Source organism: Drosophila suzukii, chromosome 3 (genome assembly GCF_043229965.1).
Source record: "Drosophila suzukii chromosome 3, CBGP_Dsuzu_IsoJpt1.0, whole genome shotgun sequence".
Classification (NCBI taxonomy): Eukaryota; Metazoa; Arthropoda; class Insecta; order Diptera; family Drosophilidae; genus Drosophila; species Drosophila suzukii.
Window position 1 is genome coordinate 13850289 of NC_092082.1, and position 21147 is coordinate 13871435.

The 21147-nt window shown below is 43.0% G+C and overlaps 6 protein-coding genes across 6 annotated transcripts; 5 read left to right on the top strand and 1 right to left on the bottom strand.

Annotated features, from left to right (window-relative positions):
- Positions 1 to 169: 169 nt before the first annotated feature.
- On the top strand, positions 170 to 2282 carry Gr64a (Gustatory receptor 64a). The gene is made up of 7 exons (XM_017077086.4): positions 170 to 613; positions 676 to 867; positions 918 to 1112; positions 1171 to 1337; positions 1394 to 1671; positions 1829 to 2081; positions 2149 to 2282. Exons 1-7 carry the CDS (start codon positions 418 to 420, stop codon positions 2236 to 2238), a joined length of 1371 nt encoding a protein of 456 aa, XP_016932575.4. The 5' UTR covers positions 170 to 417; the 3' UTR covers positions 2239 to 2282.
- A 56-nt stretch (positions 2283 to 2338) lies between these two features.
- Gr64b (Gustatory receptor 64b) lies at positions 2339 to 4065 on the top strand. Its single transcript, XM_036815278.3, has 7 exons — positions 2339 to 2465; positions 2526 to 2915; positions 2988 to 3148; positions 3211 to 3488; positions 3559 to 3724; positions 3778 to 3867; positions 3930 to 4065. Exons 1-7 carry the CDS (start codon positions 2426 to 2428, stop codon positions 4023 to 4025), a joined length of 1221 nt encoding a protein of 406 aa, XP_036671173.3. The 5' UTR covers positions 2339 to 2425; the 3' UTR covers positions 4026 to 4065.
- Positions 4066 to 4133: 68 nt separating this feature from the next.
- On the top strand, positions 4134 to 6001 carry LOC108017375 (Gustatory receptor 64c). The gene is made up of 5 exons (XM_036815281.3): positions 4134 to 4276; positions 4342 to 4536; positions 4767 to 5403; positions 5462 to 5714; positions 5774 to 6001. Exons 1-5 carry the CDS (start codon positions 4219 to 4221, stop codon positions 5888 to 5890), a joined length of 1260 nt encoding a protein of 419 aa, XP_036671176.2. The 5' UTR covers positions 4134 to 4218; the 3' UTR covers positions 5891 to 6001.
- Positions 5937 to 11801, top strand: LOC108011843 (uncharacterized). The gene is made up of 21 exons (XM_070996805.1): positions 5937 to 6126; positions 6175 to 6369; positions 6460 to 7096; positions 7155 to 7407; positions 7459 to 7577; positions 7766 to 7870; positions 7934 to 8001; positions 8052 to 8126; positions 8217 to 8603; positions 8652 to 8926; positions 8983 to 9137; positions 9249 to 9411; positions 9470 to 9559; positions 9624 to 9703; positions 9866 to 9997; positions 10085 to 10242; positions 10297 to 10749; positions 10814 to 11085; positions 11137 to 11291; positions 11348 to 11600; positions 11652 to 11801. The coding sequence occupies exons 1-21, from the start codon at positions 5937 to 5939 to the stop codon at positions 11742 to 11744; spliced, it is 4308 nt and encodes a 1435-aa protein (XP_070852906.1). The 3' UTR covers positions 11745 to 11801.
- LOC108011832 (protein prune homolog 2) lies at positions 11757 to 14498 on the bottom strand. The gene is made up of 4 exons (XM_036815274.3): positions 14297 to 14498; positions 13004 to 14230; positions 12832 to 12942; positions 11757 to 12767 (listed from the first exon to the last, which is right to left on the bottom strand). Exons 1-4 carry the CDS (start codon positions 14299 to 14301, stop codon positions 12647 to 12649), a joined length of 1464 nt encoding a protein of 487 aa, XP_036671169.2. The 5' UTR covers positions 14302 to 14498; the 3' UTR covers positions 11757 to 12646.
- Positions 14499 to 15057: 559 nt separating this feature from the next.
- Positions 15058 to 17147, top strand: Rcd5 (microspherule protein Rcd5). The gene is made up of 3 exons (XM_017077072.4): positions 15058 to 15417; positions 15501 to 16242; positions 16302 to 17147. Exons 1-3 carry the CDS (start codon positions 15140 to 15142, stop codon positions 17034 to 17036), a joined length of 1755 nt encoding a protein of 584 aa, XP_016932561.3. The 5' UTR covers positions 15058 to 15139; the 3' UTR covers positions 17037 to 17147.
- The last annotated feature ends 4000 nt before the right edge of the window (positions 17148 to 21147 follow it).

Consider the following 21147-nt stretch of genomic DNA (forward strand, 5'->3'; position numbering starts at 1 on the left):
TTATGCTATTAAATAGCTTGACATCTATAAATGAAGAAACCAGTGATCTGTTCGTCAAAATAATATTCAGCCCAAAAGAGGACCTTCCAATATCAACTATTTGACTATTCTTATTACAATACAATAACTTAAAATAAAAGATTGTTTATTTGAATGTTGAACACAGAGCTCGTGTGAGCCCAAATCCTCAAGGACTTCAGGATGCTATCCGAGGGCTTTTAACATGCAACTAATCCCATAATTGTTGTTTACATCCTCGGACCAGCTTAGTCTAAACCCCGTAATTAGTGGCCCTTCAGCTGGTCACCTCGGTGCTGCCAAAACCATTGTGGGGCTATCGGTGGTTTACTCCGCCCATGACAAGTTTGGACCTATTTAAATTTCGCATTTCGTGTCAGTGCAAAAAAGACCGGCGTCATGAAAGGAACTACCATGAATTTTCGTAAAACTCCCAGTAGGGATAATGTAGTTAAGGCAGTCGAGAGTTTGGCCAGGCCCGAAACGCCTCCTCCAAAGTTTGTAGAAGAATCGAATTTGGAATTTAATGTCTTGGCCAGCGAAAAGCTACCTAACTATGCCAATTTGGATATTTTTCATCGGGCTGTATATCCATGTAAGCTTGAATAAAACTAGAAGAATATTGTAAAAATGTTTTTATTTTCCCTTTCAATCTAGTCATGTTTTTGGCACAGTGTGTAGCTATTATGCCCTTGGTGGGCATTCGGGAATCGAATCCCAGACGCATTCGATTTGCTTATAAATCAATACCCATGATTGTTACCCTGATCTTTATGGTTGCCACATGTATATTGTTTTTGAGTATGCTCAGTCACCTGCTAAAGATTGGCATTACAGCTAAGAATTTTGGTAAGATGAGTTATGTTTAAATATATCATTAAAGCTATTTCTTTATCTAGTGGGTCTTGTTTTCTTCGGCTGTGTGATGTCGGCCCATGTGGTCTTTATTCGCCTGGCTAAAAAATGGCCAGCTCTTATAAGATACTGGACTAAAACGGAAATAGTCTTTACCAAGCCTCCATATGAAACACCCAAGAGAAATCTTTCCCGTCGTGTTCAATTGGCTGCCTTGGCCATAATTGGCATGTCTTTAGGTGAGTTATAAGCTGTACTTTAATGATTTATTAGGTTTCCTAACCTCCTGACCTTTAGGAGAACACGCTTTGTACCAAGTATCAGCTATTCTTACCTATAAGAGACGTATTCAGCTGTGCGCTAATATAACTACTGTGGCCAGTTTTGATAATTACATGCAAACCAACTACGACTATGTGTTTCAGTTGCTTCCCTACAGTCCCATCATCGGTGCTCTTGTTCTAGCAAGTTCCTATTACTTTATTATACCTTAAATGGTTTTGAGTATATCTCTTTTTAGTTGATCAATGGTGCCATCACTTTTGTGTGGAACTACATGGACCTTTTTATCATGATGATTAGCAAGGGTTTGTCCTACCGATTCGAGCAAATAACTGCTCGTATTCGAAAATTGGAACATGAGGAGGTCCTCGAATCGGTGTTTATCCAAATCAGAGAGCATTACGTCAAGATGTGTGAATTGCTGGAGTTTGTAGATAGCGCCATGTCCAGTCTTATATTGCTTTCGTGTGTTAACAACCTATACTTTGTGTGCTACCAGCTGCTTAATGTTTTCAAGTGAGTTTAAAGAAGAGAAAGATGAGATCTCTGATACCAATTTGGACATTAATTCGAAAAGTATCAAAAACAAATATAATATTTAACTAGTTCCTACTTTTTATTAATTTTTTTCATAATACTCTTTAAAAATACTCTTTTATTAACCATCTTTTAGCAAGCTGCGCTGGCCTATCAACTACATATATTTCTGGTACTCTCTACTATATCTCATTGCACGTACCGCCTTTGTGTTCCTCACGGCAGCGGACATCAATGAGGAGTCCAAGCGGGGACTGGGAGTTCTGAGGAGGGTTTCCAGTCGCAGTTGGTGCGTGGAGGTGGAGCGCCTGATATTCCAGATGACCACCCAGACAGTTGCCCTTTCCGGCAAGAAGTTCTACTTCCTCACACGGCGACTGCTTTTTGGAGTGGGTAACCTCGATTCAGAAAATGCTAGTTTATGTTCACACCTCTGGATTTCCCTTTGCCCTCCAGATGGCCGGAACGATTGTCACCTACGAACTGGTCCTTCTGCAATTCGATGAACCCAATCGACGCAAAGGACTTCAGCCCTTGTGCGCCTGATGAGCCACAACCATGACACCCATCATCCCACTCCCTGGCCATTTGTCGTCAGCTGAATGTGACAGGCGGTGCAATTAGTTGTAAATACTTACTGGGTAAATCGTTTAAAACAGCCACGCCCCCTAAGTTATGTGGGCAGCTTTTCGAAAGCCAGATTGGCAAGTCGGTGGTTAGTGTTAGTTTGGCCATGCCGCAGGGCGAGACATTCCATCGGGCGGTCTCGAAAGGTGTGCGATAATCACTTTATTATATATCACTATTAAAACTTAAATACTATGTTATCCCAGTTCTTTATATTTCACAACTCTATGGCCTGCTTCCGGTTAGCAATGTTCGCGCTTTGGATGTTGCGGACATCCGGTTTCGTTGGTTTTCACCTCGGATATTTTACTCCTGCCTCGTTTTAATACTAAATCTCTGCGAATTTGGGGCCGTCATCAATTATGTCATCAAGGTGGCCATTAACTTTCACACCTCCAGCACCCTTTCGCTGTATATTGTCTGTCTTCTGGAGCACCTTTTCTTCTGGAGACTGGCCATTCAATGGCCCAGGATTATGCGCATCTGGCATGGAGTGGAACAGCTCTTCCTAAGGGTTCCATATCGCTTCTACGGGGAATACAAGATGAAAAGGCGTATATATATTGTGTTTGCCATAGTCATGCTATCGGCTTTGGGTGAGTTTAATATTCTCCTTTATTGAAAAGAAGATGCTTATTTAAATATTTATATTTAACATAATTTTTTAGTGGAACACTGTCTTCTGCTGCTCAACTCATTTCATCTCAGCAACATGGAGCGCACCCAGTGCAAGATCAATGTTACCTACTTCGAGAGCATCTACAAGTGGGAACGTCCTCATCTCTACATGATCCTGCCCTACCACTTTTGGATGCTGCCTATTTTGGAGGTACTTATGAATATAATATGTGTATAAATAATAGTTTTTAATGCTATGATTATATTTCCTAGTGGGTTAACCAAACTATTGCCTATCCGCGTTCCTTTACCGACTGCTTCATCATGTGCATTGGCATTGGATTGGCTGCCAGGTTTCATCAGCTCTATCGAAGGATTGCTGCTGTTCATAGGAAAGTAATGCCCGCGGTTTTTTGGACAGAGGTCCGTGAGCATTATCTGGCTTTAAAAAGACTTGTGCATCTTCTGGATGCTGCAATAGCTCCACTAGTTCTACTGGCATTCGGTAACAATATGTCCTTTATTTGCTTTCAGTTGTTCAACAGTTTCAAGTAAGTCTAAGTATTATTATAATATTTCAGATTCTTATAAAAAATATAAACTATTATTTATTTTCAAAAGAAATATAGGAGTGGACTTCCTTGTAATGGTGGCCTTTTGGTACTCCCTCGGTTTCGCCGTTGTCCGCACCTTACTAACTATTTTTGTGGCCTCTTCAATAAACGATTACGAAAAAAAGATTGTCACTGCTTTGCGGGATGTGCCCTCTAGAGCTTGGTCCATAGAGGTAAAAGTAACTTTAAGGTAATAATAGGTACATTAGAATATATGTATCCATAGGTTCAGCGTTTTAGTGAGCAGTTGGGAAATGATATGACAGCTCTATCCGGCAGCGGATTCTTCTACCTTACCCGCTCACTTGTCCTAGCTGTAAGTTGAAGTCATAAAATGTAACATTTTATTTAATTCTACCCATACTTATCCCCTGTTAGATGGGCACCACAATCATCACCTATGAGCTCATGATTTCGGATGTTATCAACCAAGGTTCCATCAGGCAAAAGACTCAGTACTGCAGGGAATATTAGATCCCAGAATTTAGCACTCGAATCTCCAGTTCAATAGCACATTTAGTCACAAGTGTCACGCCCACGCACCTGCACATAAACCGCCAATTCGCAAGATCGTAATCTGTTAATAGATTGGATTACGCCCCCTTGTTTGTGGCATGTCCTTAGGACCTAAAGGACCTCTTTACATTTGCAAAACAACAGCCAAGCCATGAAGCAGTCGGGTCAAAGAGGCACCAGAAACACGCTCCAACACGGCATAGGTCCTGGTAAATGGGATAAGGATTAGGGATTTTATTTACATCTGCATTTAATAATCTGGTAATTTTTTCAGTTCTGGTGGTAGCCCAGTTTTTTGGGGTTCTACCGGTTTCGGGGGTCTGGCCAAGTTCTCGACCAGAGAAGGTTCACTTTCGCTGGATTTCTCTGTCGCTTCTAGCTGCCCTGGTTCTGTTTTGTTTCTCCATTGTGGACTGTGCGCTATCCTCCAAAGTAGTGTTAGATCATGGTCTGAAAATCTACACCATAGGTAAGAATGGTCTTAATAATAATTTTGTGTATCATTTATTTATTTGTTTATTTTCTGATTTCCAAAGGTAATATAAGATTGGCAATCTACCAATATATTATGTCTAAAGATAAGCTAAACTTAAATTACCTCTTTAAAATATCAAAATATAAATGTAAAATATCAAAAATAAATATTTCTTAAAATAGTTTTGATGTTATATTAATATTCAACATATCTTCTTGTTTCAGGATCGCTCAGCTTCAGCGTGATCTGCATTTTCTGTTTTGGGGTCTTCCTGCTGTTATCCCGCCGTTGGCCCTATATCATCCGTCGGACGGCAGAGTGTGAGCAGATCTTCCTGGAGCCCGCCTACGATTGTAAATATGGACGTGGCTACTCCAGTCGCCTTCGTCTGTGGGGTGTCTGCCTCCTGGTGGCCGCTCTCTGTGAGCACTCCACCTACGTGGGAAGTGCCCTGTATAACAATCACCTGGCTATTGTGGAGTGCAAGCTGAATGCGGACTTTTGGCAAAACTATTTCCAGAGGGAGAGGCAGCAACTCTTCCTGGTTATGCACTTCACCGCCTGGTGGATACCCTTCATCGAGTGGACCACCCTATCGATGACCTTCGTGTGGAACTTTGTGGACATCTTTCTGGTCCTCATCTGTCGCGGAATGCAGATGAGATTCCAACAGATGCACTGGCGCATCCGACAACATGCAAAGCTGCAAATGCCAAATGAGTTTTGGCAGAAGATTCGCTGTGATCTTCTGGATCTCAGTGATCTGCTGGGGATCTACGACAAGGAATTATCCGGGTTGATAGTTCTCTCCTGTGCCCACAACATGTACTTTATATGTGTGCAGATTTATCACAGCTTTCAGTAAGTCCTATAGTTACAAAAATGTTATGATAAAATACTACAATTTTTACATAATTAGGTCAAAAGGAAACTTTGCCGATGAGCTATATTTCTGGTTCTGCCTTTCCTATGTCATTATTCGAGTGCTAAACATGATGTTCGCTGCATCCTCTATCCCCCAAGAAGCCAGGGAGATATCTTATACCCTATACGAAATACCCACTGAATTTTGGTGCGTGGAGTTAAGACGCCTAAACGAGATTTTCCTTTCCGACCACTTTGCCCTCAGCGGCAAGGGCTACTTTCTACTGACCAGACGTTTAATATTTGCAGTGAGTTTGTAAAATAAGGTGTTTACTATATTATAAAGATCTATTATATCTCTTTTAAGATGGCTGCTACTTTGATGGTCTATGAATTGGTGCTGATCAACCAAATGGCTGGGTCCGAAGTGCAAAAAAGCTTCTGCGAAGGCGGCGTTGGCTCCTCCAAGAGCATATTTTCCTAGTTCCAGTTTAATAGTTCCCACTTTTTGCACCTTTTTTATTCCCATAATGGCACCTAATCAATCGCACCTGTCGGATGTTATCTATCAATACAATGCGTGTCTGAAACGTTCTGTCACAAGTGTCTCAATTATCACAAAATTAAATGAATTCAGGGTAAAGAGCCATTTGTGTGTCCATGGACTTCAAATGGAGCGGTCTGTGCAGGAAAATACCCTGCACTATGCCATCGGAAATGGTGAGTGTGGTTCTTGGTTGGTCCCATCTTTCAGTATGGTTCTTTCAGTTCTTTTCGTAGCTCGGATTTTTGGTGTACTTCCTCTTTCCGGAATAGGACCTACTAACAAGCCGGAAAATGTTCGCTTTCGCTGGTTTTCGCCTGTTATACTTTTTTTCGTGGTGGTATTGATATTTGTAATCGGTGATTTTGTTCTCTCAGCAAAGTTGGTGCTTCTTAATGGTCTTAAAATCTACACTATAGGTAAGTTATCTAAAAGACAGGCTTAAATATGAAATATTGAAGAGATTAAACATACTAAATACTAACAGCATTTTATTTTTCTGTCTACAGGTTCTTTGAGCTTTAGTGTGATATGTATGTTTTGTTTTTGTGCCTTTATAAATATTGCTCGCCGATGGCCCTATATCATCCGACAGACAGCGCTTTGTGAGCAGATCTTCCTGAAACCCTGCTATGGCAGCTATCAAGGACTTAACTTCAGTCGAATTCTTAGACGTTGGGCATTAACCATGCTGGTAACCGCCCTATGTGAACACCTCACCTATGTGGGCAGTGCCGTCTGGAGCAACTACGAGCAGATTCGGGACTGCAATCTGAAAGAGGGCTTCTTAGAGAACTATTTCCTCAGGGAGCGCCAGGAGGTATTCTCAGTGTTTGATTACCAACTTTGGATGGTGTTCTTCATTGAGTGGAGCACCCTTTCCATGACATTCATCTGGAACTTTGGAGATATCTTCCTGTTTCTTATTTGTCGTGGATTGAATATTCGGTTCCAGCAAATTCATTGGCGCATTCGTCAGAATCTGCGGAAGACCGTAACTAAAGAGTTTTGGCAAGAAATACGTTCGGACTTGTTGGATCTGGATGATCTACTGAAGCTCTATGAAAACGAGTTGTCAGGTTTGATTTTGGTCTGCTGCGCTCATAATATGTACTTTATTTGCGTTCAAGTCTACCATAGTTTTCAGTAAGTTTTTCAATTATTACTAATTTTATTGAAGTTTAATATATTTTTATTCGAACAGAGTTAAAGGCGCTTTTATGGACGAGCTTTACTTCTGGTTCTGTTTGCTTTATGTGATCGCCCGCTTGATGAACATGATGTTTGCGGCTGCTTCGATTCCCCAGGAGGTCAAGGATATATCAAGTACACTTTATGAAGTACCCTCAAGTTCTTGGTGCAATGATTTGGAGCGCCTAAGTGAGATGCTCCGCAATGAAAGATTTGCCCTAAGCGGAAAGGGGTATTTTTTTGTGACCCGAAGGCTCATCTTTGCAGTGGGTATTACAAAATGTTCCTAAAAACTTTAACTATCACTATATTCTTAGATGGCTGCTGCTTTAATGGGATACGAACTAGTCCTCTTCCGGCAACTGGAAGGTACCGTAGTGCAGAAAAGTATTTGCAGCCGTGGACCCGGCTCCTCCATGAGCATTTTCTTCTCTTAGTTCTGTTTACCATTTTCATTTTCTTTTATACGACCATATATGTGCCTTATAAGCCCTACGAGGGCTGTCAATGTTTCGTACTTGCACAAGATTATGCACAGATAAGCGCACCATTGGCACGGAGGCCATCAATTAGGGGTAACCAGTAGCAATTTGTGGGTTTACCATTTGTTTGGGGAGGTTAAACCGTCAGTCGAGCTCGGAACATGGCCAGAACCACTGGGGATCCTGCCAAGCGGCGCCGGTGCATTGCTCGCATCAAATTTTGGCGAAGATCTCGAGTGGGCAGCGAGTAGGTGAATCCCATTGTGATTATATAAATTGTAATGTGACTTTTTATTGGAACCATATATAGTATCACCTTGGGAATCATCAAGTACAGAGTCGTCTCTAAGCCCTCAAGGCAATTTCAATTTTCTTTAAGTAAGTTTTCTTGGGTTTTTTTATTGTTATAATAGTTTTTTGATTCACAGTAAGAGCTTGGCTTCTTCGGATCAGAAAGGAGGATTATAAGTATTGTGGGTCCTTTCAGGAAGCCATTAAGCCAGGTAATTATGAAGGGAAAATATTTAATACTTTGCTCATTTTCGCTTATCTAGTTTTTAGTTCTGTGGTCTTAGTTTTTATTTATTTTTCAGTTCTCATCATCGCCCAGATCTTTGCTCTCATGCCAGTTCGGGAAGTGAGCTCCAAGTTCGCAGAAGACCTGATCTTCACCTGGTTCAGTATCCGAACTTATTATGCCTTGGTTACCATCCTGTGCTTTGGTATAACTTCCGGATATCTGGTGGCTTACGTGACAAATGTGTCATTCGATTTCGATTCGGTGGAGACTCTAGTCTTTTATCTATCCATATTCCTCATCTCTTTGTCGTTTTTGCAACTGGCCAGGAAGTGGCCTGCAATTGCTCAAGAATGGCAGTCAGTGGAGTCCAAGTTACCACCTCTCAAATTGGCCCAGGAACGCAGATCCCTGGCCCAGCACATCAAGATAATCACCATTGTGGCCACCACTTGCTCGCTGGGTAAGATATGATTTCCTCAAAGTAATTATTAATTTATTTAATTTATAGTGGAACACATAATGAGCATGCTGTCCATGGGCTACTACGTAAACTCCTGTCCCCATTTTACGGGTGATCCTATCGACAGTTTCCTGTACTTAAACTACTCCACGGTGTTCTACTTTGTGGACTACACCACTTTTTTGGGGATCTTGGGAAAGGTGGTCAATGTCTTGAGTACTTTCGCCTGGAACTTTAACGACATCTTCGTGATGGCTGTTAGTGTGGCTTTAGCTGCCCGCTTTCGACAGCTAAATGATTTCATGATGAGGGAGGCTCGATTGGTATGGTACTCGATCATATAAGCAAGATGATATTACATATTTTATCACACTTTTAGCCCACCACTGTGGAACACTGGATGCAATGTAGGATTAACTTCCGGAACCTTTGCAAACTGTGCGAGGAGGTGGACGATGCCATATCCACCATTACCTTGCTCTGCTTCAGCAACAATCTGTACTTCATCTGTGGTAAAATCCTCAAGAGCATGCAGTAAGTTCATGATCTGTAGTTCTTCCATATCATACCATATACCATACATACCGCAGTAGATCTTAAAGATTATTTTTAAAGGTCTTCAATAAATTCTTTATAATTTTTCAGGGCCAAGCCGTCTATTTTGCACACCCTGTACTTTTGGTTCTCACTCGCCTATCTACTTGGTCGCACTCTCATCCTGTCGCTCTATAGCTCCAGTATCAATGATGAGTCCAAGAGACCCCTAGTTATCTTTCGTTTGGTCCCCAGGGAGTTTTGGTGCGATGAGGTAAAAAATGTTTTTCATTTTATTAACCAAAATTGTAGAATCACTCTTAACTTAACAGCTAAAGCGCTTTTCGGAGGAGGTTCAGATGGACAATGTGGCTCTGACAGGCATGAAGTTCTTTCGTCTCACACGCGGTGTTGTGATTTCGGTTTGTGTGCATGCAAAAAAATGTTGCTAAAATATCCTACAATGGAACTATACTATATTTCTAGGTGGCCGGTACCATTGTGACCTACGAGCTCATTTTGCTGCAGTTCAATGGCGAGGAAAAGGTTGCCGGCTGCTTTGAAAGCTGAACGTTGTGGGAGGGACAGAGTGTTAAACCTGCAAAATATATACTTATATTGTTGTTGTTCCTTAATTATAGATAAGTGCAAAACAACAGGTGTTTTTAATAGTCATTGGGCACTCAGAGTGTGACAGTTTAGTTGACTGGGCTAATCCTTCCGAGCAGTTTGCCTCGGCTAGTTGAGTTAGAAGGTCGCAGGATGAAGTTCCTTCCCAAGCTGGAGCGCAGGTTGCGCCGGCTAAAGAAGAAGGTGACCAGGCCAACACTGGTTAGAAAACTGGATTTGGTTCACGAGAGGTGGGTGGGTAGAGAAACACCCTTATAGGAATAAACAAAACACGGATTTGCTTAAAACCCCTGATGTTTTAGGCATTGATCTTTTAGAAACCCTTGTAAATTTATAGAATTCTTTAACTATGGGTTAAGTGTAAAAATCATACCATTACCTTTTTCTAGCGCCCGTAACAAGGCTTTTCAGGAAAGTTGTGAAACCTACAAAAATCATTTTGAAAATGAGTACGAACTGCGGAGTAAACAGCCAAGTTGAGTTAGAAATGATACAAGAAATATTTAATCAATCAAATTTATTTATACAGAGCTATCCCGTAGCGATAAGGAGGCATTCCTCAGCGATGGAACCTTCCACCAGGCAGTTGGCCGGGTGCTCCTGGTAGCCGAATTCTTCGCCATGATGCCAGTCAAGGGAGTGACTGGAAAACATCCTTCGAATCTGAGCTTTTCCTGGCGCAATATTCGCACCTGTTTCTGTCTGCTTTTCATCGCATCGAGTTTGGCCAACTTTGGACTATCATTGTTTAAGGTTTTAAACAATCCGATTAGTTTCAACAGTATTAAGCCCATTATATTCCGTGGATCTGTTCTGCTGGTTTTGATAGTGGCTCTAAAACTGGCCCGCCAGTGGCCCCAGCTGATGATGTTTTGGCACACGGTGGAGAAGGAACTGCCGCAGTACAAAACGCAGTTGGGCAGGTGGAAGATGGGCCACACCATATCGATGGTCATGTTAGTGGGAATGATGCTGTCCTTTGGTAAGTTCAGCATTTTAACAGCTATAAGTAATTTTTGTATCCAATATCCATTCTTCCATCAAAGCGGAGCACATTTTGAGCATGATATCGGCCATAAACTATGCTTCATTTTGCAACCGCACCGCCGATCCCATCCAAAATTATTTTTTGCGCACCAACGATGAGATCTTCTTTGTGGCCAGTTACTCCACTCCTTTGGCTTTATGGGGCAAGTTCCAGAATGTCTACTCCACCTTCATATGGAACTACATGGACATGTTTGTGATGATTGTCAGCATTGGTTTGGCGTCCAAGTTTCGTCAGCTAAACGATGATTTGCGAAATTTTAAAGGAATGGTATGACAGAACAATGCAATTATTTTTACAGAAGGTAATGATTACTTGCAGAACATGGCTCCCACTTACTGGTCAGAGCGTCGAATTCAGTACAGGAATATCTGCATTCTATGCGACAAAATGGACGATGCCATATCCCTAATTACCATGGTGTCCTTCTCCAATAATTTATATTTCATTTGCGTTCAGTTGCTGAGAAGTTTAAAGTGAGTTTATAAACTTATAAGACCCCTAGATGATTAATTTTCATATTCATCCCTAGCACCATGCCTTCGGTGGCCCATGCTGTGTACTTCTACTTCTCCCTCATCTTCCTTATTGGTCGAACTTTGGCGGTTTCTCTGTACTCGGCCAGCGTTCATGACGAATCCAGGCTAACACTGAGGTACCTACGTTGCGTGCCCAAAGAGTCCTGGTGTCCGGAGGTGAAGAGATTTACGGAGGAGGTTATCAGCGATGAGGTGGCCCTCAGCGGAATGAAGTTTTTCCACCTCACAAGAAAGCTGGTGTTGAGTGTAAGTTAATGATTAATAATTTTTAAATGGCTAAGATCACATAATCCTCAGGTTGCTGGCACCATCGTCACCTATGAACTCGTTCTCATCCAATTTCACGAGGACAACGACCTGTGGGACTGCGACCAGAGTTACTACTCATAGAACAACGTCCTGTACACTGTTTATTGCATAATAAATAAAAAATCATCTTGCACTTTATTATTATTGTTTGTTTAAAGCGGTAAAAGGAAACCAACAAAATGTCGCTCTTAATACCAATCATTGCCTAATTGTACGTCACATTATCCGCTAGAGAGATTCTACGTGTGTCCGTGTGTAGAGTCCACAAAGAATGGTCGCTAGTTCACTTACAGGCTAATCGGCTAACTCTGATGGTGGATGAGATTAATGGGGCACCTATGTACTGTCGACTGGCATGGGGTCTCTCAGTGTCAGCGAAAGTGTCGTGCTTGGAACGTTTGGAATATACAATATGCGATACTGGATGCAAAATTCAGCTAAAGATTTTCAATTACTTATGTTTAAGTTCAGTTTAGTGTTCCAACTTCGTGTTTTCTCTTTTTGAAACTACAAAGAAAGGTAACATGTTCGGAAGTTAGGTGGTTCCTGGTTGCATATGTCTGTTCCTTTACAAAATATATGAAGCGGAAGCTACACGATAACTACATGGTATCATTATGTATGTGGGTGTATATATAGGATCCTAGCACATATGAGTCTGTGTCTACTAATACGTTTTTTACGACTGCCAATAAAGAACTACAAAAACTTGTTCGATGTTTTGCTGAACGCCTTCACGCTTCACACGAAAAAATGCAGGGGGGAGGATTCGACTCGACTGAGAGAAGGCAAACATAAAGTATCACAAAGATTGAGATCTTAAATTAAAGCATAGCGAGAGAGCGCAAACAATTGGTTTGAGGATTAGCCTTAGTCCGTATTGAAGATGGGGGAATACAAAGGCTCGAGTAGCGAGTGTGGCATGAATGCGTTGCGTTTGCATTAGCTTTTTGAGTAAAACAAGTCTGGGGCATCGCAGGTCCTCAGTGCCGCTTGGCGTCGTATTGCTTGACCTTCTCCGGAATGGCCGCCTTCTCCACAACCACGTGCAAGCCAAGCTCCTCCAGGGACTTTACGTAGACCAGCTTGCGCCAGAACTTTGTGCTGCCAAGGATAAAGGGTTGTAAATTAAGTTTGGTTTTCATTTATCAATTTTACTTTTGCTTACCTCACAAAGGGCCGCGCCATCCACACCAGGGACTTAATCCAGAATGTGGGATGCACCAAATACATGTGCTTCAAGCTCTTGCGCAGCCGACGATCCAGCAGCTGGTAGCATCTGTAGAAGGATTATCGAAACAAATCATTTTTAAACCCAAAAGCTAGTGGGGAAAACTCACCTTTTGAGCCATGGAAAAGGCGGCACATTTCGCCTGTTGGAACCGCCATGCAAGTAGATCAGCACATAGTCATCTGTGACCAGCTGCTCTAGGGTCTTGACCACGTAGAGGAACAGGTTGTCCATTACATAGCTGTAGTCGGCCCTTGACCTATCCGGCAGGTGACAGGCACAGAAGATGACTATGGCGTTCTGGCCGCCAGATTTGAGATATCCGCCGTGGGACAGAACTCGCTTGTAGGGCTCGATGACACGCATGTCGATCTCCCGAGTGCGTCCGTCCGGTAAAGTGATCTTTTGCCAATTCCGCGAGTCGCGTCTTTCCTCAGCAGCCGTGTATTGTGGTAGACTGGAGGCAGCAGTGCCCGAAGCCGGGGCATTTGGCGTGGGCGTGGTGGCCAAACCGAACTCCAGGTCCAGTTCCAGGTCGTCATCGTGGTCGGGCAGCAGCTCCGGACCCTCGCAATCATCGTCGTCATCCTCTCCGTCTAAACCATCGATCAGGGAGCTCGAAGGACTCAAGGAGGCCAGATTGTGCTCAATGTCCTCATCGTCGTCGAAGCTGTGATTTGAGATGGAATCCAGGCTGGATATGTCCTCGCCACCGGGGAGAGCAGTCGATCGCTTGGACTTCTTGCCATTGCCATTGGGCATCAGGGAGACAGACTGAAAATTGGACTCCACGGCGGCCAAGTACTGTGACACATCCGCATCCGACTCGCTGCTCAGGATATCCGGACTGTTGGCCCTAAGCAGGCTGACCTTGGCGTCCTGCGGCTTGTTCCGCGCCTGATTCAGGTTGTTCTTCACCTGCACCGTCTCCGTGGTGGGCACTACGTCCGGAAAGTTGCTCCGCGGCGGCTGTTTCTCCTGCTTTTTTAGCTGGAAGGGCTCCGAATCGGAGTCCGTGTTGGTTGGCGACATCAGCGGATGGCTGTTGGCCAGGGTGCGCTCGATGGTCTGTCGTTGTGGCATCGTCTCGATGGGCAGCAACTCCGGTCGCAGTATTCTGTTGTCCAAAGCGGAGCTCGTCTTAAACTCCAGCTCCTCCTTGTCGCGATTGTGGTCCTGGTCCTTCTTTTCCTGCTCCAATTCAAGGATATTCTTCTGCGGCGCAGTGGGCACAAGATCATCCGCCAGTGGCGAGACGCCCGTGGAGTCCGTCGGCGTCTCCGAGATGTCCATTTTGCTCTCTGACTGCGAAGATTCCGATTCCGCGTAGTGCAAACTGCAAATCGATTAGTCATATACTTAGTGGACTGTTTTGTTTTCGTGCAGACGCAGGCTCATTTACCTCATAGTTTCCCGTGTTTATTTTGTGGCTAGTGAGAAAGTTCGGTGGCCCGCTCTTCCAGGCACTCATCTAGTGGCTCCGGGCATCAGTGCTGGGTGGATGAGTCAGGCGTTGTGGCCAAAATTCGCGGATAGTTAAATGCCAGTAAACAAATTTTACACTCTCGGGAGCGTGGGGTTGCCAGATGGTCGCGAGTGTGTGGGAGGAAGTGTTGGGAAGCGTGGGTTTTGATGGAGATCTGGCAGGCCTGCAAAACGGCAATAACAGATGGCATGGATTTAAAACTAAATACATTTAAATTTAATTTTATCGCCAGTTGAATCATTATTTTTATATAATAAATAAGTATATAAGTAATTTTGAAACTGTGCAAGCTAAGATTATATTTTTAATGCAGTAACTTAATCGACTCATAGTTTGAATTTGATTGGCTGTATAATGAAAAATATATAATTATTCGTTTTCCTTTTTATATAAAAGTGTACAATAACCACTTCTTGTACAATGTATTACTTTTAAATAGCTTATGCTGCTGTGAGTCAGTACCCAAAGTGATAAACCGGACTGGGAGAGTGTACGAAGGTGACTACTATACATACTCGTAAAAATGTAAATCTACTGCAATACAGTATAACTAAAATATTTTAGGTGCAAAATGTAAAAATATTAATTATTTTACACTTGCCATTAATTTAAACGGAAGTTTTTCTCTCAGTGCCACTTAATTCAGGCCATCTGGCAACTCCGCGCGCCATACACTTTTTCTTGCTGCTGCGGCCACACTGTGTGTGTTGTGCGTCGCGAAAAAATTAGGTTTTAACCCGTAAACAGCCCGCCAGAGCAATGGAGGTAAACAGGATCACCGTTAGCGGCAGCAGTGCAGTGCCCGTCACCGCCCCCAATCCCCCCGCAGTGCCCGTTAACCCCGCGCCAGCTGCGAGCACACTAATCCAAGTAGGCGTGTCGCCAGCAACAACAACCATACCGACGATAGCAGCCACAACAACAACAACAACAGTAGGAAGTACAGCTAGCATTTCAGCTGTAATTTCGACACCACTACGAAATCCTCCGATTCAAAATCTCCCGATTGAGCTGCAGAACGATCAAAAGCGAAGAAGGTGAGAAAGATCCGATGACAGCTGTCAAATTTGACATTGAATAGCGCTTGACAACCATTAACCCTTTTGCTCCCCCCCGACAGTTCATCGAGGACGATTAAACGGAAGCGTTTTGATGACGAAATAGTCGAGTACAACATCGCAGTGCCCACAAATCGCGGAGGAACGGACGCCAATCGCAGCAGCAGACCACGGACCACTTCCCAGAATTATCCCGCTTTGGTGGGCGTGCCGCACACTACTTTAGCACCTCTAAACATACCAATTTCCACGCCGGAAACGCCTCAGACGCCGGGCTCCGTGGATTCCCTGCTACCCGGGACACCAAGTACCCCTGCATCACTGCCCCTGGCCACGCCTACCACGCCGGCTCCTCTGGCCACACCTCTTCCCGCTCCAGTCCCAATTGTTGCATCAACCGTAGCGCATCCCAAACCACCGGCCATGGAGCGTCCGTCGACCAGCGAACGGCGCTCGCGTCCAGTGCGTCCGGCCAGCAAGAAAGCGCAGCGCCGGAATGGTCGCCCCATGGGCCAGATGGCCACCAAGGATCTGGGCCGCTGGAAGCCCATCGACGACCTGGCCCTGATCATCGGCATCCAGCAGACCAACGATCTGAGGATTATCCATCGCGGCGTCAAGTTCTCCTGCAAGTTCACCCTGCAGGAACTCCAGCAGCGTTGGTATGCTTTGCTCTACGAGCCGGCGGTGTCAAGAATTGCCGTCTCCGCCATGAGGAACCTGCATCCGGAGCTGGTGGAGTCCGTTCAGCGCAAGGCTCTGTACAGCGTGCAGGAGGAGGATCTTCTGGGCACCATTAAGAGCGTAAGTGAAGGATATTAGCTTAAATTCGATACATTACTAATCTGTAATCTAATCCATAGACGGAGCAACCCAAGGTGGAGCAGTTCCAGGAGCTCCTGGACAAGAACGCCTCGATATTCTACTGCGCCCGCACTGCCAAGTCTCTGCACAACCATTGGCTACTCCTCAAGCAGTACAGTCTGCTGCCGGATCAGTCTGTAAAGCCTCTTTACGGTATGGATCAGCAGCCAATCAGCTTCTCGGACGCAGAGGATCAGATCTTCGAGCATGACCTCAACGAGCCGCGTGACGAGGCTCTGGAGATGGAGAGAGCTCTGGCAGATCGTCGCAACAAACGTGATATACGCCTGCTGGAGAACGAGCTTTCGCGCTGGGGCGTTTTAGTTGATTCCGTGCTTAGTCCAACGGCTGCCTCCGAGTTCGACAACCAGACGCTGGCCTGTCTGTGCGGCCACCATGTGCGCTACCTTATGCGCTCCAAGGAAATCACATTTGGCCGCGATGCCAAGGACTGTGTGGTGGATGTGGACCTGGGACTCGAAGGGCCGGCTGCGAAGATCTCGCGACGCCAGGGAACAATCAAATTGCGCAGCAATGGCGACTTCTTTATCGCTAACGAGGGCAAGAGGGCCATCTTCATAGACGGCACTCCCTTGCTGTCGGGCAACAAAGCCCGGCTGGCACACAACTGCACTGTGGAAATCTCGGGGCTGCGCTTCACCTTCCTGGTCAACTACGAGCTGATCAACGCCATCCGCCAGGAGAGCGCCAAGACATCGAATCCCCTCAACTAGCTGCGCTTAGAGCGATCAGGATGCGAGTCTTGAATGTATTTAGTACTTAGTAAACAGCAAGAAGATAATTCTGGAATAAACAGCATATGGACAATATGAATACCCCATAAATCGTTCAGTCTAGATATTTTAACTTTTGCTTTTAGCATGGATGTGAAGTTTTAAAAATATTTTACACATTGGTTGTTTTGATAAATCATTTACGAAATATAGAGCTGATAGGATGTAATGATTTTACAATTGGTATGTTCATTAAGATCTATTGAATTTTGACCTTAGAATTGTTTGTATTAATTGTAAAAATATGTAGGAATACTTTTTTATTCAACTATTTATTCGAGACTTTTTAAACATGAAACATTTTAAAATTTAAACAACGTTTCAATCAAGTTTTAAAATATAATATCTACTTCCTTAATATAATCAATTAAGTTTTAATACTATTGAATGGCTTTTATTACCATATTTATGACTTCAATCAAACTTAATGTACCCAAGTAATTTAGAGTGCCAAACGCCCACTCTGCAAACTCGACAACCGCAACGCCTCCGATCGAACGGAAGCTGCTGGCGACTTTTTCCATCATCCATTGTAAAATCGAGTGGAAGTGGTAAAAGAGCTTAAGAGTTCTCCCGGATGGGGTCAGATCCGCCCACAAGAAACCGTCTCGGCTCTGTCTCCAACCTCCTACGCCCCTGGTGGCGCTGTGTCATGTGGCTAATTTGCGACTAAACCGTAAGCTGCTATTAATTACAGCTCAGATGCTGGAAAGTGGCTGCTAAAGGGGCACCACTCACACACCATCCACAGATCCATCCATCTAACCATTCTATCCATAACCATTCTGTTCGCATGTCACCGACGACGACGACGTTTACAAAGGTGAATTAAGCAACAAAGATTCGCAGCTCTGAGAAGACTCACGCGATTGTATAACTCTCGGGTCGGATACGTTCTTTCTTCTGGAGGGTTGGGTCTGGGTTCCCAACTTTGAGAGGTTCACTTGTCACGGCAATTTAGTTACTGATCTCTGCGATTGTGTTCAGGCAAATTTGTTTGACCTTGCGCCTTGGGAGTTCCACTGGCTCCATAGTTTTTCGCATTTACAAATTGTAACAGATCGCAGATCGGGGGAGATTGACTACCCCGACTAGGTTATAAATGATCGCAGCTGTTAGGGTAATTAATTGAGCCACAAATAGCCGGGGACCATGACACCTAATATAGAAATTAGTAGGCGAAAGAACACGGAGAAAGTTCGATGACTTTCTGCGGCGGCCTTTCTTCGAGGTCGAGTTCGGGCTTGGGTTCGGATTAGATGGAGGGGTTCTTTAATTTGTATTGTTGATACTATAAACTAATAAGCCAGGCTGCGCAGCATATTAATATATAATTAATTGTTGTCACTGTCTATATAAAGTCAATTTACCGGGAATTTCGATGGTTCTCCTTCTCACTCTTGTTCTTCCATCGCCCCAAACTCTCCATCTTTCTTCGCTTTGTTCCCAGTGGAATTCCAAATTCTAACGTTGATTTGTGTGCATTTTTTTGTCCGCTGACCAATCTTCGACTGCTGCTTTCTTCGATGATGATGGCGAGTTGGTATGATGGTATAGTAATGTGGTGATGATGCCGGGGCTAATGAAGCCCGGCTTTGTCTTATTATATTTTGTATCTTTTGTGCAGTTCAGCGAACTTTTGTTGTTGCTGCTGCTGCTGGCTCGATATTCCGATATTTTGGCGATGTCGCAACTGCTAAAATTAGTTTGAAATTTCGCTAGATCTTTCTCTTCCCGATTCCCTATTAGCGTAGGTCATGCTGTTTTTTTGTTTTGGAACGGACTCCAAAGTGTCCGAAGTGGAGCACCATGATCCACTCCATTTTATGCTGGCATTGCGTGGGGGTCTTGAGCCGAAAGTTAGAACTTTCACAGTCCATTGGCTGAGATCATAGCTTAGCCATATATCTCGACTATTTGATTTATCTGTTGCTAGAAAAAACACCTGAGCCTAGCTTGGCCCAGTTGGGCTGACATAATGCCTTGATTATCGCATTACATTATATAAAGTTAACAAATAAAATTGTCACAGCGCCCCAAGATTTCGTGACTTTGCAGGAAAATGGCCAAAAAACAATCGAAGTCGGGGCCATAAAAATAGCCTACTGTACAGTTTGCCGATTCGAAATATGCCAAAATCATTTCCCCGCATTTTTTTTCAGCACCTGCCATATGTATTGTGTGATTATTCAATTCAACTCAAAAAAACAAAACATTTATAGCATTAGTCAGTCATTGTTGTTGTAGCTGCAGTTTGGTTTTCATTTTGCTAATCGCATTTCAATCAATTTCATTTCAATTGTCAATGGCTCGAAGAGTAAGCGATGCACTGAAAATAATATTATATCAAATTTTTTATAACATTTATCGACATTTGATAAAGGCCTAGAAATAAAGCTCAAAAATATTTTAAAAATTTTTAATTCGCTTCCAAAAAATGTTTAGTGATTGATTTGCTATTCAGATATATTCTTTACAAACAGAATTCTCTTATGAATTAATTTGGTTTTTTAAGACTTTAAAGCAACCTTTAGGGATTCTAAAACTTATATAAACTTAATATAATTATACAAAGATTCTTTTTATAATTTCAACTTTGTACTACCCATATTATCTGTATTCCCTTCAGTTTCCGCTTTTATTTCCGTAAAACGTTATATAATTTTGTCACAAAAAATGTCATTAGGTAACCACAAATTAAACATATTTCTTCCTGTACTTAAATCCCCAAAAGGAGGCGTGACTGCTTCTGTTTGGAGCGACATTTGTTGTAGACACGCATGTCAACCGAATGCGTCATGTGAGATATTCAAATTTCGCTTTGTGTTTTGGCATGTAACGCATAAATATTCCGAAAACCCCCAAACCAAAGCTAAAACTCAAGATAGTTTTGTTCCGCGTCGCTCATACGCACAGTGGGTCGTCAAAGTCAAAGTCCAGACGCTGTGAGCTGCATTGGTAATTGAATCGCCGTGTGGTTTTGTTTATTGAACTAGCTGGCAAATATATTGTATCTCCAGCGTTCGTTCGTCTATGATTATTCATGGAATGCTTGCTGATTTATCCCTATCCCCTACATTTCGAAAATGATTTCATGCCGTGTGACGTCAGCTGCATCGGCTATACGGCGATATGGCTATAGGCCCAGTCGGTATGATCGTCAGACTGTCAGAAAAATTGACTTGGAGGCCTTGGAGCTCGGTGCTCCATTAGACGCAAAGCGACTACGAGTCGCCCACGCACTTGATATCCACCAACAACAATGGCAGCTGTGGCGCCAAAAAAAAAGCAAGTTCAATTTGCAACTCCACTTTCGGGTCTTAAGATCTCGAGAGCCGTTGTAGCGGCTCATATACCATGCAGATACCATCGAGTGCCAGACACTTTTTGCAGTCGAGACAAATAATTACAACGACTTTGATTTTTTAATTAATTCGAGCCACAAGGCGAGCAAAGAGATACAGATACAGATGGCCGCAGATACAGATACGCCACCAGAAATCATATGCCGGACTTTTATTATCCGTGTGGGCTGGCTGGGGTTGTTGTTTTGTTTCTGGGCTTGTTGTTTTGTTTTCTTGGCTTCTAATGGATTATGAATATGACTGCATACCCTATTTGAGAGCTTTATACCTTAGGGCAGGGGAATGGTTCTACAATTCAAAACAATCTCTTTGTCGAAGATTGTTCACGGCGTCATTTATACGATACTGCTTTATAAAACTTGTTTTTAAAAGAATAACTTTTTAACCTTTAAGATTTCTAAAGTAATTGGTAAGAGGTAAGTTATATAAAAATAAACTGACAGTTAAAATCTTCTTATGTAACATTAGTAAGACAGTTAAAATAATTGTAATCGAAAGTCTTACAATTGATTTTATTTTTATTTATAGGACACTGATAATATAATGATAATGATACAATATTATTTTTTGAAAGCGTTAAAATCTTTTTCAACTACTTTAAATACTGAAAAATAAAAGCTTCATTTTAATTATCCTTAAAGACCTTTAGAAGATCTTAGAAACAAATAATATAATAATAAATACGT

What these genes read in the sequence shown, in the direction of transcription:
- Gr64b (XM_036815278.3), top strand. Translation starts at nt 2,426, where the DNA reads ATGCCGCAGGGCGAGACATTCCATCGGGCGGTCTCGAAAG. An exon ending in AGTCATGCTATCGGCTTTGG is followed by an intron (nt 2,916 to 2,987) that starts GTGAGTTTAATA and finishes ATAATTTTTTAG; the next exon opens with TGGAACACTGTCTTCTGCTG. An exon ending in GGATGCTGCCTATTTTGGAG is followed by an intron (nt 3,149 to 3,210) that starts GTACTTATGAAT and finishes TATATTTCCTAG; the next exon opens with TGGGTTAACCAAACTATTGC.
- LOC108017375 (XM_036815281.3), top strand. Translation starts at nt 4,219, where the DNA reads ATGAAGCAGTCGGGTCAAAGAGGCACCAGAAACACGCTCCAACACGGC. An exon ending in CCAACACGGCATAGGTCCTG is followed by an intron (nt 4,277 to 4,341) that starts GTAAATGGGATA and finishes TAATTTTTTCAG; the next exon opens with TTCTGGTGGTAGCCCAGTTT. An exon ending in CAGATTTATCACAGCTTTCA is followed by an intron (nt 5,404 to 5,461) that starts GTAAGTCCTATA and finishes TTACATAATTAG; the next exon opens with GTCAAAAGGAAACTTTGCCG.
- LOC108011843 (XM_070996805.1), top strand. Translation starts at nt 5,937, where the DNA reads ATGGCACCTAATCAATCGCACCTGTCGGATGTTATCTATCAATACAAT. An exon ending in GCACTATGCCATCGGAAATG is followed by an intron (nt 6,127 to 6,174) that starts GTGAGTGTGGTT and finishes TGGTTCTTTCAG; the next exon opens with TTCTTTTCGTAGCTCGGATT. An exon ending in CCCGAAGGCTCATCTTTGCA is followed by an intron (nt 7,408 to 7,458) that starts GTGGGTATTACA and finishes CTATATTCTTAG; the next exon opens with ATGGCTGCTGCTTTAATGGG.
- Rcd5 (XM_017077072.4), top strand. Translation starts at nt 15,140, where the DNA reads ATGGAGGTAAACAGGATCACCGTTAGCGGCAGCAGTGCAGTGCCCGTC. An exon ending in AACGATCAAAAGCGAAGAAG is followed by an intron (nt 15,418 to 15,500) that starts GTGAGAAAGATC and finishes CCCCCCCGACAG; the next exon opens with TTCATCGAGGACGATTAAAC. An exon ending in TTCTGGGCACCATTAAGAGC is followed by an intron (nt 16,243 to 16,301) that starts GTAAGTGAAGGA and finishes TCTAATCCATAG; the next exon opens with ACGGAGCAACCCAAGGTGGA.
- LOC108011832 (XM_036815274.3), bottom strand. An exon ending in CCTTTTCCATGGCTCAAAAG is followed by an intron (nt 12,943 to 13,003) that starts GTGAGTTTTCCC and finishes ATCCTTCTACAG; the next exon opens with ATGCTACCAGCTGCTGGATC. An exon ending in ATGGCGCGGCCCTTTGTGAG is followed by an intron (nt 12,768 to 12,831) that starts GTAAGCAAAAGT and finishes TATCCTTGGCAG; the next exon opens with CACAAAGTTCTGGCGCAAGC.
- Gr64a (XM_017077086.4), top strand. Translation starts at nt 418, where the DNA reads ATGAAAGGAACTACCATGAATTTTCGTAAAACTCCCAGTAGGGATAAT. An exon ending in CATTACAGCTAAGAATTTTG is followed by an intron (nt 868 to 917) that starts GTAAGATGAGTT and finishes TTCTTTATCTAG; the next exon opens with TGGGTCTTGTTTTCTTCGGC. An exon ending in CACGGCGACTGCTTTTTGGA is followed by an intron (nt 2,082 to 2,148) that starts GTGGGTAACCTC and finishes TTTGCCCTCCAG; the next exon opens with ATGGCCGGAACGATTGTCAC.